Source organism: Ranitomeya variabilis, chromosome 3 (assembly GCF_051348905.1).
Source record: "Ranitomeya variabilis isolate aRanVar5 chromosome 3, aRanVar5.hap1, whole genome shotgun sequence".
NCBI lineage: Eukaryota > Metazoa > Chordata > Amphibia > Anura > Dendrobatidae > Ranitomeya > Ranitomeya variabilis.
The window spans coordinates 717,549,157-717,563,429 of record NC_135234.1 but is presented as its reverse complement, the minus strand read 5'-3'; the positions used below and the strand labels follow the sequence as shown (position 1 = coordinate 717,563,429).

The 14,273-nt window shown below is 42.7% G+C and overlaps 1 protein-coding gene across 1 annotated transcript in view; it reads left to right on the top strand.

Annotated features, from left to right (window-relative positions):
- The window catches only part of LOC143817161 (uncharacterized), a 30,966-nt gene extending 20,591 nt beyond the window's left edge, over positions 1 to 10,375 (top strand). The window contains exons 9-12 of the mRNA XM_077298324.1: positions 386 to 515; positions 1,476 to 1,683; positions 2,609 to 2,775; positions 10,015 to 10,375. Coding sequence (XP_077154439.1) covers positions 386 to 401 — 16 coding nt within the window. The 3' untranslated portion in view covers positions 402 to 515; positions 1,476 to 1,683; positions 2,609 to 2,775; positions 10,015 to 10,375. The remainder of the gene's footprint in view (positions 1 to 385; positions 516 to 1,475; positions 1,684 to 2,608; positions 2,776 to 10,014) is intronic.
- The last annotated feature ends 3,898 nt before the right edge of the window (positions 10,376 to 14,273 follow it).

Sequence of the window (14,273 nt, the reverse complement as noted above, 5' to 3'; positions counted from 1 at the left end):
AGAAAAGTGGCTTTAGCTTTCTGGAGAGCACCCTAACCCTCTTGTCACTGTTCTGAAATGTCGTTATTTAAAATGTCAGGAAAACCCTCTTCTTATCTATGGAATCAGTGGAGACCTTACATGAGATCCACCATGAAGAGACATTCTCGATTTTTGGCGTGAAGTTCAAAGGATTTTTTACTTTTATAAATAAAATAATTTAGTTGACATCTGGATATTTTAGATGAAGTTTACTTTTATTGTTGCTCTCACAACTTGGACTTCTCAAAATACCCCATGCCTCATATATGAAGACCAGTAATGTAAATGACATGATAGTTGGGTACTTTATTAGATTGGCACCTAAGAGTTTACAGATATAATGGAATTTATTTACCCTTTTTAGCTTCCTACAAAAATAAAAATAGTGTGGAATAAGGGGCTGACCAAAACATCTGCTCAGACCACTAACTTGGTGGAGAATAACCAACATGCGTCCAAGATAGAACTTTCCGTTAAAGTCTTGGATTCTGCCGGTAGGTTTGATATTACTAATTCGCTTATAGGATCTTCATAAAATAACGTATGTACATGGTAAAAAGCTGCTATTTGTGTTGTAATACATGTTTTATACTCAATGTACATTCATTCATGATAAGAAATGAGTACACCCTCTTTGAATTCTATGTAAAATTCAAAATAAAAAATAATTGGGCATTAGAATGTCTTAAAATTAGGTAAATACAACCTCAAAAAGAACTCATGATAAATAACACTGTGTCATTATTTGTCAAAAAGTAGGCCAACATGCAAATCCTGTATGTGAAATATTAAGAACACCTTTTCTGCTTTAATAGGAATTAATAGGGGAATTAGCAGTCATGTTCTGCCCATAATATAGACTTTAAGGGAACCTATCAGGTTCGATAGTGGTATTAGCCTCATGATATAGGGTCAATATGTAGGCTAATAACGTTATGAATCTATCAGGCCTCTTTACTGAAAGTGCGGCACCTAGAAGAAAATGAATTTTACTTTACCCGGGAGCCACCTCTCTCAGTGATGCAGTCACACTCATAGCAATTACAGTCACTACTCACAGTACTGAGAGCAGCAACTGAGAGCAGTGACTGACAGCCAGCTCTACAGTACACATTTCAGTGTGGCTGTCAGTCGGTGCTGCAGGGTTTTCACAGCCTCTGCTCCCAGGGCTCTAAGTGGTGTCTGTAATTGCTCTGGACTTGCCTGCATGGCCGAAAGCTGGCAGCTCCTGCTTCCTTTGCAAAATATTGATTTTTATGTTATACTTAACTTTTCAAACCGTTTTTGATAAAGAAATAATTGTACGGTTTTGCTTATCTGAGGTCGTATTTCCCTGCCTTGGAGATCTTCTAAGGGACAGATTTGTTTTATTATGTCCGGATATGTAAAAGCAAAGAATACAAACAGGGTGCACTTAGTTTTTCTCATGTCTGTATAAACACTTCTATTTTCAGAGCGATTAAGATCCACACTTGCACACAAGATGTGTCATGTGGCCTGCTGGTTGATCGATGGTGAACAGTGTGACAACCATGGTCCGTTATGGCAGGCTTATGCAAAAAGAATTACTTATATCCATCCTGAGCTGCCACAGGTGAAGATGTATCACAACTATACCATAAAGTATAACGTCTACTATCATTGTACTTTATGTGATAACAGGTAAGTCAATCTGATCATTCAATTTCTCATGAAACACAATCACTGTGGAATGACACTGATGTGGTTCTGTTGGTATTATGCTTTTATATTTTACTATTTTCTGTATAGACTAACGTCTGGAAGCAGTAGGGTTAAAGAAGTTGTCCGCTACTTGGATAACTTCTTCTCATACTCCTTGCTTGGCCCTGATAAAATAATAAAGCTCATACTCACCTCCTGGGCTTGCACAGTTCCCATGGTGTCGGCACTCGCGCTCCCCGGGGCCCTTGTGTAGTGTTGTGACATGTAACACCGATGCCCAATCAGTGCTGGCGCCACTGTCCCCACCTCCTATGGAACTGAGCAGGAAGAGGAAGTCCGAGATCATCTGAAGCCGTCACAACACCGCGGAGAGTAAGTGCCGACACCGTGGGACCGGCACCGTTATGGGAGGGGAGCATAAGCTTTATTACTTTATGAGGACCAAACATATGGAACTGAGCAGGAAGAGGAAGTCCGAGATCATCTGAAGCCGTCACAACACCGCGGAGAGTAAGTGCCGACACCGTGGGACCGGCACCGTTATGGGAGGGGAGCATAAGCTTTATTACTTTATGAGGACCAAACATATGGAACTGAGCAGGAAGAGGAAGTCCGAGATCATCTGAAGCCGTCACAACACCGCGGAGAGTAAGTGCCGACACCGTGGGACCGGCACCGGCATGGGAGGGGAGTATAAGCTTTATTATTTTATGAGGGCCAAACATTTTGATCAAAATGTTTTATCCTAGTAGTGGCGCACCCCTTTACGGATTCTACATTTTATATTTTGTATATTAGGGCCTGTTCTTAATGTATTGTTACAATTTGTTCTTTTTGATACAATCCATGTTACCAACCAACATTCTTGCCAGTCTGTTAACCAATATTATTTCTATCTTCCTAGATTCGGGCGTTTTAGAAAAATACATGATAATAAATCTTATTGCCGCTGCTGTGGTGGCCGACTACATCAAGTGGCCGCCATGTAAGGATGTTACAGCAACAAGAGTAACTCAGGGTGAAGAGTCAAGGAAAAACGCTCACCTTACTGTACAGTACAAGACTGAACAAGTGAGGAATGAATATGTTGTAACAGAATCAACTTACTTCAATCAAGTTCGGGGTAGCACAGTGGCTCAGTGGTTAGCACCGCAGCCTTGCAGCTCTGTGGTTCTTGGTTCCAATCTTGCCAAAAAAATCTGCAAGGAGTTTGTATGTTCTCCCCATGTTTGTGTGGGCTTCCTCCGGATTCTCTGGTTTCCTTCACCACTCCAAAGACATACAGATAGGGAATTAACATTGTGAACAACAATGTGTAACATGATGGCCCTCAGCGTCAGACTGGAGCACCTTGGGCCCACCAGAGAAAATAATTCTTGGGGCCCACTATGTAGCTACATAAAAATAAATACAAGACCACCAATTGTGTGGTAAAGCAAGCTAATATCAGGGTATAATATAAGGCAGTACACGTCTTAATTATGTAGCAGGGGTTGGGGTAGCCCCCTCATAGAATATAATGTCGCTCTCTCATAGAATATAATGTAGCCCCCTCATAGAATATAATGTGGCCCACTCATAGAATATAATGTAGCCCCCCGATAGAATATAATGTAGCCTCCCTCATAGAATATAATGTAGACCCCTCACAGAATATAATGTAGCCGCCCTGATAGAATATAATGTAGCCTCCCTCATAGAATATAATGTAGCCCTCTCATAGAATATAATGTAGCCCCACTCATAGAATATAATGTAGCCCCCGATAGAATATAATGTAGCCTCCCTCATAGAATATAATGTAAACCCCTCATAGATTATAATGTAGCCGCCCTGATAGAATATAATGTAGCCTCCCTCGTAGAATATAATGTAGACCCCTCACAGATTATAATGTAGCCGCCCTGATAGAATATAATGTAGCCTCCCTCATAGAATATAATGTAGCCCCCTCATAGAATATAATGTAGCCTCCCTCATAGAATATAATGTAGCCCCCTCAAATAATATAATGTAGCCTCCCTCATAGAATATAATGTAGCCCCCTCATAGAATATAATGTAGCCCCTCTAATAGAATATAATGCAGCCTCCCTCATAGAATATAATGTAGCCTCCCTCATAGAATATAATGTAGCCCCCCTCATAGAATATAATGTAGCCCCCTCATAGAATATAATGTAGCCTCCCTCATAGAATATAATGTAGCCCCCTCATAGAATATAATGTAGCCTCCCTCATAGAATATAATGTAGCCTCCCTCATAGAATATAATGTAGCCCCCCTCATAGAATATAATGTAGCCCCCTCATAGAATATAATGTAGCCCCCCTCATAGAATATAATGTAGCCTCCCTCATAGAATATAATGTAGTCCCCTCATAGAATATAATGTAGCCTCCCTCATAGAATATAATGTAGCCTACCTCATAGAATATAATGCAGCCCCCCTTATAAAATAATGTAGCCCCCCTCAAAGAATACAATGCAGCCCCTCTCACAGAATATAATGCAGCCCCTCTCATATAATATAATGCAGAATGCAGCTCACCTCATAGAATATAATGCAGCACCCCACAAAATATAATGCAACCCCCTCATAAGGTATACTGCAGTCCCCACCATAAAATATAATGTAGCACCCTCATAGGGTATAATGCAGCCCCCCTCATATAGTGTAATGTAGCCCCCCATAGAGTATACTGTAGCCCCCTCATGGGGCATAATGCTGCCCCCCTCATATAGTATGATGTAGTCCCCCCCAGAATATAATGTAGTCCCCTGAGAGAATAATGTAGCCCTATCACAGAATATAATGTAGCCCCCATAGAGTATACCGTAGCCCCCTTATACGGTATAATGCAGCCCCTTTCCACCTCCATCATTGTTCTCCCCTCCACCGCCGTCATTGCCTTCTCCCCCACCACCCCTATCATTGCCCTTTCCACCACCATCATTGCCTTCTCCCCCTCAACCCCCATCATTGCCCATTCCACCACCAACATTGTCTTCCACCACTACCATCATTGTCCTTTACACCACAACCATCATTGCTTTCTCCTCCACCACTCCCATCATTGCCCATTTCATCACCCCCATCATTGCCCATTTCACCGCCTCCATCATTGCCTCCTTCCCCACCCCCCCCATTGTCCTTCCCCACCACCCCATCATTGCCAATCTCCAATACACACATCTCCAATACGCACACATACACACACACACACACACAGCACCACATTACTCTCTTACACTCACACACATACAAAGCAGCACACCACATTCACACACACACACCACTGCACCACTCTCTCACACACACACAAAGCACCGCATCGCACCACATACACACACGCACACAAACAGACATATAGCACCACTTACCTCTCGCAGCACATCCCGGCAGCCTCTTCCCCGTCGGCAGCTTTCTGTCTGAAACAGCTGCGCGCTGAATGATGATGTCATCCAGCTGTGCTGTCTCAGACAGGAAGCGCCGGGCAGGAAGCAGGACGCCGGGATGTGCTGCGAGAGGTGAGTGGTGCTGTGTGTCTCTCTGCGTGCGTGTGCGTATGTGGTGTGGTCCTTTGTGTGTGAGTGTGAGAGAGTGGTGCGGTTGTGGTGAGGCTTTACATGCAGGCAGTGTTAGCTGCAGTTTGCGACTAACGCTGCCCGTTATTAAAGTTAAATGGTATTCACTCCTCTACACGCCCATGGGGGTGTGGGGAAGCATGAATATTCATTTCCCTTTAGCAGCGGAGACAGGCGTGGCTTCCTGTCACCTGGCACTGGGTGGGCCCCCTTGATTCAAGGGCCCCATAGCCACTGGCTGGGGGCCCCTAGAGCAGTGAGGGCCTTAGGTAGCTGCTGGCCAGTATGCCAGCAGGTGTCAGTGCCTGGGTCCACCGGAGAATCCTCCGGTTCTCCGGTGGGCCAGTATGACCCTCATGGCCCTATATATGCAAAGCATAAAAAATAAAATAAACATATTTATACAACAAACATCAGTTATAAATTCTTAATAATTACCATTGGCGACTCCAATAATAATACTAAAAACCAAGAGAACCAAGAGTCCAAAATACGCTAAAATTAAATGATTACATATAGTTTTATTTAGAATATTACCAAAAAAACAAGTATTACAAACAGGTAGTCAATAAAAGACAAAAGTGAGTGATCCACAAGTACAAACAATGATCCAGGATCAGGGATTAATAACAGCTAGAACATTACTAGACATGCCAGGAACAAACACACCTGACCAAATGCAGTCAGTATATCGCCAATCTGTAAGGCTGTATAAGGCAGGTGGTGATTTTAATCGTAGGTTGCACAATCGCTACCAATATTGTCACCGCATGTCTATGCAGTACTAAAGCATAATGTAAACATGGGATTAAGGTTAATTACCCATATGTGTAATAGGTCCCGTCCAGATCCCGGTCAGCTACCCCAACGCGCGTTTCGCGTGTAATGAATCCCGCTTCCTCAGGGGGCGTGGCCTAATAGTGATCTCCGTCCGGTTTAAACATAGGTCACCACCAATCAGGTGATGAGACTAAAAATTACAAGTGCGCATGCGTGGAACGCAAGTGAACGTCAATACTGCGTTCCAGCCTTCATGACCAGTCAGCAGGTCGCAGTCACATGAGCGGGTGAGCGGTGGTTTACTTACCAAATTCCCGAGGGTGCCTACCCTTTACTTTATCACAAAAATTCACAAAAATCCCATCGATCCGCCGGGCCGCCGGGCCGCCCGATAGTCTCTGGCATGACCCTATATGCAAATTTGTTGATTATTATCTAAAGTCACTTATGGAGTCGCTTCCCTCCTATGTCAGGGACACGTCGGACGTACTCCGTCGGATCGATGGGATACAACTTGAGGAAAATATGTGTCTAGTGACTGCTGATGTGCAGTCGCTGTACACTTATATTGGCCATAGGGATGGTTTGGAGGCGGTCCGCTTTTTCCTTGATGGTAGCAATTGGGATGGTGCCATTTGTGATCTGGTCATGGAACTTTTGACATTTATTTTGACAAAAAATTTTTTGGTCTTTAAGGATGTTTTTTATTTGCAGCAGCGCGGCACTGCCATGGGCGCGGCCTGTGCGCCCTCCTTCGCCAATCTCTTCCTGGGTTATTGGGAGAGTGAGGTATTTGGTGGGGGGGGCCGCAGGCCGCGGACCATGTGCAGTGCTGGCTGCGCTATATTGATGACCTTTTCATTATATGGCAAGGGCCCGATAATACTTTGCAGGAATTCATGCAGGAGTTAAACAATAATGGTTATAATATCAAACTGACGTATCAAACAAGTAAGACCGAGGTGGACTTTCTGGACATAAAAATCGAGGTAGACGAGAATCTATATCTGCAGACCGATGTCTTCAGGAAGTCCACCTCGGTCAATTCATTTCTGCATGCTGAGTCGGGCCACCCATATAGTACCATCAAAGCCATCCCAATTGGACAGCACCTCAGGTTGAAGCGGATCTGCTCCTCCACCACTAAATTTGAGGCCCAAGCAGCAGATCTTAAAGTGAGGTTTCAAACAAGGGGGTATAGTAATAGGAGCATCAGAAGGGGATATATGAGAGCCAAATATGCCTCACGTGATGAACTACTCTGCCCCGGTCTCATAAATCGAAAAAATGGGGAACAACAGAACATCATTCGATTTATTTCCACCTATAATGGTGAATGGGCCACTATGAGGAGTTGTCTCCAAAAACATTGGGGCATCCTCAAGAGTGACCCATTGCTTTCTAAATGTCTCACTGAGCACCCTGCAATGACTGCTAGAAGAAGCAAAAACTTGAAAGACCTTTTGGTTTCAAGCCATTATGCCCCAAGGGGGAATAAGTATAACTTTAGTTCTAGTGGACCACCCAATGGTTGCTTTCCATGTGGCAACTGCATAACATGCCCGAACATCAGTCGCATTGCTACTTTTGATTCAGTTGGTGGAGAAAGGACCTACTCCATCAACTATCATATAAATTGCAACACAACCCAGGTAGTATATTATGCGGTTTGCAGTTGCCCTAAAATTTACATTGGATTAACCTCACTTCGCTTGGGTACTCGCATACGAGAACATGTGCGCGACATAGTGGCAGCCAAAAGTGTGACTGATATGGCACTTCTGAAAACTATACCACGTCATTTCAGACAGTGCCATGACTGCAATCCTAAATCCTTTCTAGCACGAGGAATTGATCATGTCCAATGTGGTATAAGAGGGGGAAATGTTAAACAGATACTAGCACAGAGGGAATGTCGCTGGATCACCATTTTGGGTACCATGACCCCCATGGGCCTGAATGAGACACAAGGCTTCTCATCCTTTCTCTGATTGTTGCTGGGGATTTTCTTTTTCTTATCCCTGCCTTTGACCATCGGTTTTAATTTTGTATCTGTTTTAGTTGTTTTTAGTGTGCTAGTATCATAATCCAGTCTGTGCGCGTTCCGAGGTTGAGGTGATTTATGTGACCAGTAAACAAGAATCTAAACACCAATCATCTTTGATGGAGGAATTATTTGGCGTTGAAATTTGAAGTGTATAAAAACAACAGCAAACATGATGGACAATTATAAAGAAGCAGTCAAATATAATTTGATGCGGATGAATTTCATGGATTTTGTCGCCTCAGTGATTTATTTGTTAATGCAATTATATATTAACCTTTATTCCTTCATTTTTTGTATATAACATTTCTTTACTCTATTCATCATTACCCCTATACGTCGGATAACGGCATTTAGACTGTGATATATATACTTAGTTATGTTTTATATATATTGTAGTTGTCTTATGTTTTACCATTACAGTTAGTCGACCTTGCACTTTGTCACTTTATTAACACTATGCATCTAGCCTACCATTGTTCTGCCCTGGGGCATTATCCGCTCATTGCGGGGTTTCGGTCTTAAGGGGTATGGGTTTGACTGGACCCCGCGGGTGGAGATGTGCCCCATTGTGTCAGGACTCGGCAATGGTAAATTTCTGTTATCTCTGCACTATATTCTGCATAATATATACCTTCTTGGCACACGTCACTTTAATCTTATTTATTCACTGTTATGAATATCTCTGCACTTCCAGCTCATGGTCCGGGGGCGGTCGTAAGTTCCGTGGTGTGGGTGTAGCGCTCACCCGCTCATGTGACTGCGACCTGCTGACTGGTCATGAAGGCTGGAACGCAGTATTGACGTTCACTTGCGTTCCACGCATGCGCACTTGTAATTTTTAGTCTCATCACCTGATTGGTGGGGACCTATGTTTAAACCGGACGGAGATCACTATTAGGCCACGCCCCCTGAGGAAGCGGGATTCATTACACGCGAAACGCGCGTTGGGGTAGCTGACCGGGATCTGGACGGGACCTATTACACATATGGGTAATTAACCTTAATCCCATGTTTACATTATGCTTTAGTACTGCATAGACATGCGGTGACAATATTGGTAGCGATTGTGCAACCTACGATTAAAATCACCACCTGCCTTATACAGCCTTACAGATTGGCGATATACTGACTGCATTTAGTCAGGTGTGTTTGTTCCTGGCATGTCTAGTAATGTTCTAGCTGTTATTAATCCCTGATCCCGGATCATTGTTTGTACTTGTGGATCACTCACTTTTGTCTTTTATTGACTACCTGTTTGTAATACTTGTTTTTTTGGTAATATTCTAAATAAAACTATATGTAATCATTTAATTTTGGCGTATTTTGGACTCTTGGTTCTCTTGGTTTTTAGTATTAAAAATAAAATAAAGTTTAACATCTGAGCTGAATGAAGTATTAAACGACCTGATTCATTACTTTCCCACCAATCTCATGATGATTAGAGCTCATCTGTTCCAGAAGGCAAACAGAAAACTTATCATTTATAAGAGTAACTCCTAAGTTTCTGAACCTGGTGCTCTACAATTTTACCATTCTCCCCCTGACTGCAAAAAATATTCACATAGCTGGACAACAACATCAGGGTGACACAGATCATAAATTCCTATCACCTTCTAGCAGGTGGACACCGAGCTTTTAAAAAGCTTCCCAGCATTGAGTAACTCGGCATCAGGCATCACCAGTGTTGGACTGGATGGGCAAAGGCTCACCAGTAACTGTGATTCTTGGGACCCACTGTTCAGCTAAATGCAAATATTGTATATTTGACCCTAGAAAAAAATATACTGACTCTAGAAAAAATATTTACTTTTGTTACTATGCAATATTAATTTGGCTAGCTTGTTAATCAATGATAAGATGATTTTTTTTGCACTACACATTATCATTTCTTCACAGGGGCCTACCGGAAGATTCTCCTGTTCTCCTGTGTGCCAGTCCAAGCCTGGACATCACCCAGCAAGGTTGATGAAAACATCAAAAATAATTCTCTGCAACAAAGTTCCCACAATTGGTGGAACCCATCCAAACTCTGGTCTTGGAACATGATAGTCTTATTCAACATATTGGAAATAACATTGAAGCCTTGCTCCCATGATTGCTCAGTGTGCTGATCACATAACTGCTGAGTAGGGATTAGTGAATCCGTACAGTAAAGTACAGTTTACATACCGAACACAGACTCCCAATCGGAATTTAGTTTTACTGTTCAGGTTCGTCAGCCTAATAAAGTTTGTTGAAAGGCTGCAGTGCAGTCAATGGGCATCCTTGGGCCTGAGGACCATGGGCATCTATTTTCCACTTCCTCCTTGCAAATCAGCCAGGCAGTCTGAATCCAAAGTCATACAGCAGCCTCTTCTGCGTTTTGATGACTCTACTAGCTGGGGTTCCATGGCCCATCCAACTGTCCCTGCCCCAGAAGTTGAAGAGACTAAGTGCACTGATGCCCAACCACTTTTTATGTTTGATGATATATAGTGGGTACGGAAAGTATTCATACTCCTTTTAATATTTTATTCTTTGTTTCATTGCAGCCATTTGGTAAATTCAAAAAAAGTTAATTTTTTTCTGACTAATGTACACTCTGCACCCCATCTTGACTGAAAAAAACCCCAGAAATGTATTAATTTTTGCAAATTAATTAAAAAAGAAAAACTGAAATATGACATGATAGTAAGTATTCAGACCCTTTGCTCAGATATTCATATTTAAGTCACATGCTGCTGTCCATTTCCTTGTGATCCTCCTTGAGATGGTTCTCCTCCTTCATTGGAGTCCAGCTGTGTTTAATTAAACTGATATAACTTGATTTGGAAAGGCGCACACCTGTCTATATAAGACCTCACAGCGCATAGTGCATGTCAGACTAAATGAGAATCAATTTCTGCAGTACTCAAGGTTCCTAAGAACACAGTGGCCTCCATAATCCTTAAATGGAAGAAGTTTGGGGCCACCAGAAGTCATCCTAGACCTGGCCGTCCAGCCAAACTGAGCAATCGTGGGAGAAGAACCTTGGTGAGAGAGGTAAAGAAGAATCCCAAGATCACTGTGGCTGAGCTCCAGAGATGCAGTAGGGAGATAGGAGAAAGTTCCACAAAGTCAACTATCACCATAGCCCTCCACCAGTCGTGCCTTTATGACAGTGTGTCCCGACGGAAGTGCAAGACTTATGAAAGCCAGCATAGAGTTTGCTAAAAAAAAACACATGAAGGACTCCCAGACTATGAGAAATAAGATTCTCTGGTCTGATGAGACGAAGATAGACCTTTTTGGTGATAATTCTAAGCGGTATGTGTGGAGAAAACCAGGCACTGCTCATCACCTGCCCAATACAATCCCAACAGTGGAACAAGATGGTGGCAGCATCATGCTATGCAGGTGTTTTTCTGCTGCAGGGACAGGATGACTGGTTGTCATTGAAGGAAACATGAATGCGGCCAAGTACAGAGATATCCTGGATGAAAACCTCTTCCAGGAGTGCTCTGGACCTCAGACTTGGTCGAAGGTTCCACTTCCAACAACGCAATGACCCTAAGCACACAGCTAAAATAACAAAGGAGTGGCTACAGAACAACTCTGTGACCATTCTTGAATGGCCCAGCCAGAGCCCTGACCTAAACCCAATTGAGCATCTCTGGAGAGACCTGAAAATGGCTGTCCTCCAACATTCACCATCCAACCTGACGGAAGTGAAGTGGATCTGAAAGGAAGAATGGCAGAGGATCCCCCAAATCCGGGTGTGAAAAACTTGTTGCATCATTCCCAAGAAAACTCATGGCTGTACTAGCTCAAAAGGTGCTTCTACTCAATACTGAGCAAAGGGTCTGAATACTTATGACCATGTGATATTTCAGTTTTTATTTTTTAATAAATTTGCAAAAATGTCTACATCTCTGGGTTTTTTTTTAGTCAAGATTGGGTGCAGAGTGTACATTAATGAGAAAAAAATGAACTTTTTTTAATTGAAAATACCAAATGGCAGCAATGAAACAAAGAGTGAATATATATATATATTTATATATATATATAATCAGTGACACACACACATATATATATATCTTTATATTGCATAAAGATATACAGTGCCTTGCGAAATTATTCGGCCACCTGGAACTTTTCAACCTTTTCCCACGTCATGCTACTGCATGGCTGGGGGGAGGGGGGGGGGGCTTTTCAGTCAAGATGGGTGCAGAGAGTACATTAATGAGAAAAAAAATGAACTTTATTGAATTTACCAAATGGCTGCAATGAAACAAAGAGCGAATAATTTAAAGGGGTAGGAATATTTTTCGTACCCACTGTATACGTGGCAGAGCTAGTGCACACGGTCAGCAGATCATCGCAGTACATCTCAGAGGATGACGAAACAGAGGTGCACTTCGATTAAATAAACATTAGCTCACAGCACCTCATGGAAGGGTAGGGTTAACATTACCCAAGGCTGAAGCACTGTCAAATCCAAGGAGTCCTTCTTGGAACACTTCAAAATACCAAAAAGTAAACAAAATTTTACTTGGGTCAACAAGTCCTGGATGCAGGACATTTTTCCTCCCTGACTAAAGTGAATGTCGGAGAGGTCGGTTTACATTATTGTAGTGATATTCTCTTACATGACTCTCCAACTCACACAGAAAGCAACAGTACTTTGTGTATACACCCTGGAGATTAAGTAAGAGGGCAACCACCTTTAAGTCACCACAAAGGGGCCACAAATGTTGGTCATAGTTCAGGCACCTCAACAGCTGTTTCATGTTGTCATAGATTTCTTTCACGTGGACTGTATAACCAACTGCAATTGAAGGTAACGCATTGCCATTATGCAGCAAGACGACTTCTAGGCTTGTTTTGGATGAATCGATATAAAGCCTCCATTCTTCTTGATTATGACTTATGTTCAGAGCTGCCATTAAACTGTTGATGTTGTTGCATGCCACAATATAATATTCCATGAAGAAGTATTGGGCAAGATATTTATGATGGTATTTATCATGGTTGTGGAACAAAAAAAATCTGAACGCTCCATAGGAAATTCTATTGGTGTAGCCTGGAACCTAACAAGATTGTTCAGTTCACTTCGTGTTAGGCCTCCTTCACAGGTCAGTATCTCCAGTGTGTGTGGTGACAGTTTTCACAAGTAACGGAGGCACATAGACTCATTCAACTAAATGGGTCTGTGCACATGCCAGTGTGTTTACATGGACTGTGTGTCTATAGGCAAAATAAATTGACATATCCATTTTTTATCAGCTGCATGGGCCGAAAAACGTCATGCAGACATGCACACTGATGACCCACAGATGACATCCTTGTGTCATCTGTGTGACACATAGCAGCACCTTGGAATTAGTAGCACTATTCACGCTGATCCCCATTGCCGGCTGCTGGAGGCAGCTCTCCTCATTGTCCACTGTTCTCCCTGAGATCAGCAAGGCACAATGTCAGCCACTGCTATCTACATCAAGATTAAAATTAAGAATAAAATTAAAAAGCACATTATACTTAGCTTAACACCTAATCCCCTGAAGCCAGTGTCCCCTGTAAATAAACAGAAATAAAAACAACAATATCCTTAAGCTGTCCGGAGTTGAAAGAATACAGATTGTCCCTTTGTCGTAATCCATCTGTGTGCGACATTTGCTTATCAGTGTGAGTGGTGGCCTGAGGCGACTGCTCATGCTAAAGAACACTGGAGAATGACTCGCTTCAGCGAGAGCAGGCCAATGAATTGCACTGACCTCAGTGAGCAGTGAACTGCGATGATCTCTCTGAGGTCAACACAGTTCATGGGCTTGGTTTCCCTGCAGCGAGTCATTCTCTCCTGCTCTTCAGCATGAGCGGTAGCCCCTGGCCACCACTCATGCTGAAGAGCAAATGTTGCACAGATGGATTACAGCGTGGAACACTCTGGATTCTTTCAACTCCTGACAGGTGAGTGATATTGTTTTTTATTTTTGCTTTATTACAGGGGAAAATGGCTTCAGGCGATTAGGTTAAGGTGAGTATAATGTGTTTTTTTATTTTATTCTTTATTTTACATTTGATATAGACAGCAGGAGCAGACTACAACACTCAACATTGAACCTTGCTTGCGCTGATCGCAGGGAGAGCAGCTTGAAGAGGAAGAGCTGCTCTGTTGACGTGAAGCTGCAGAATCATCA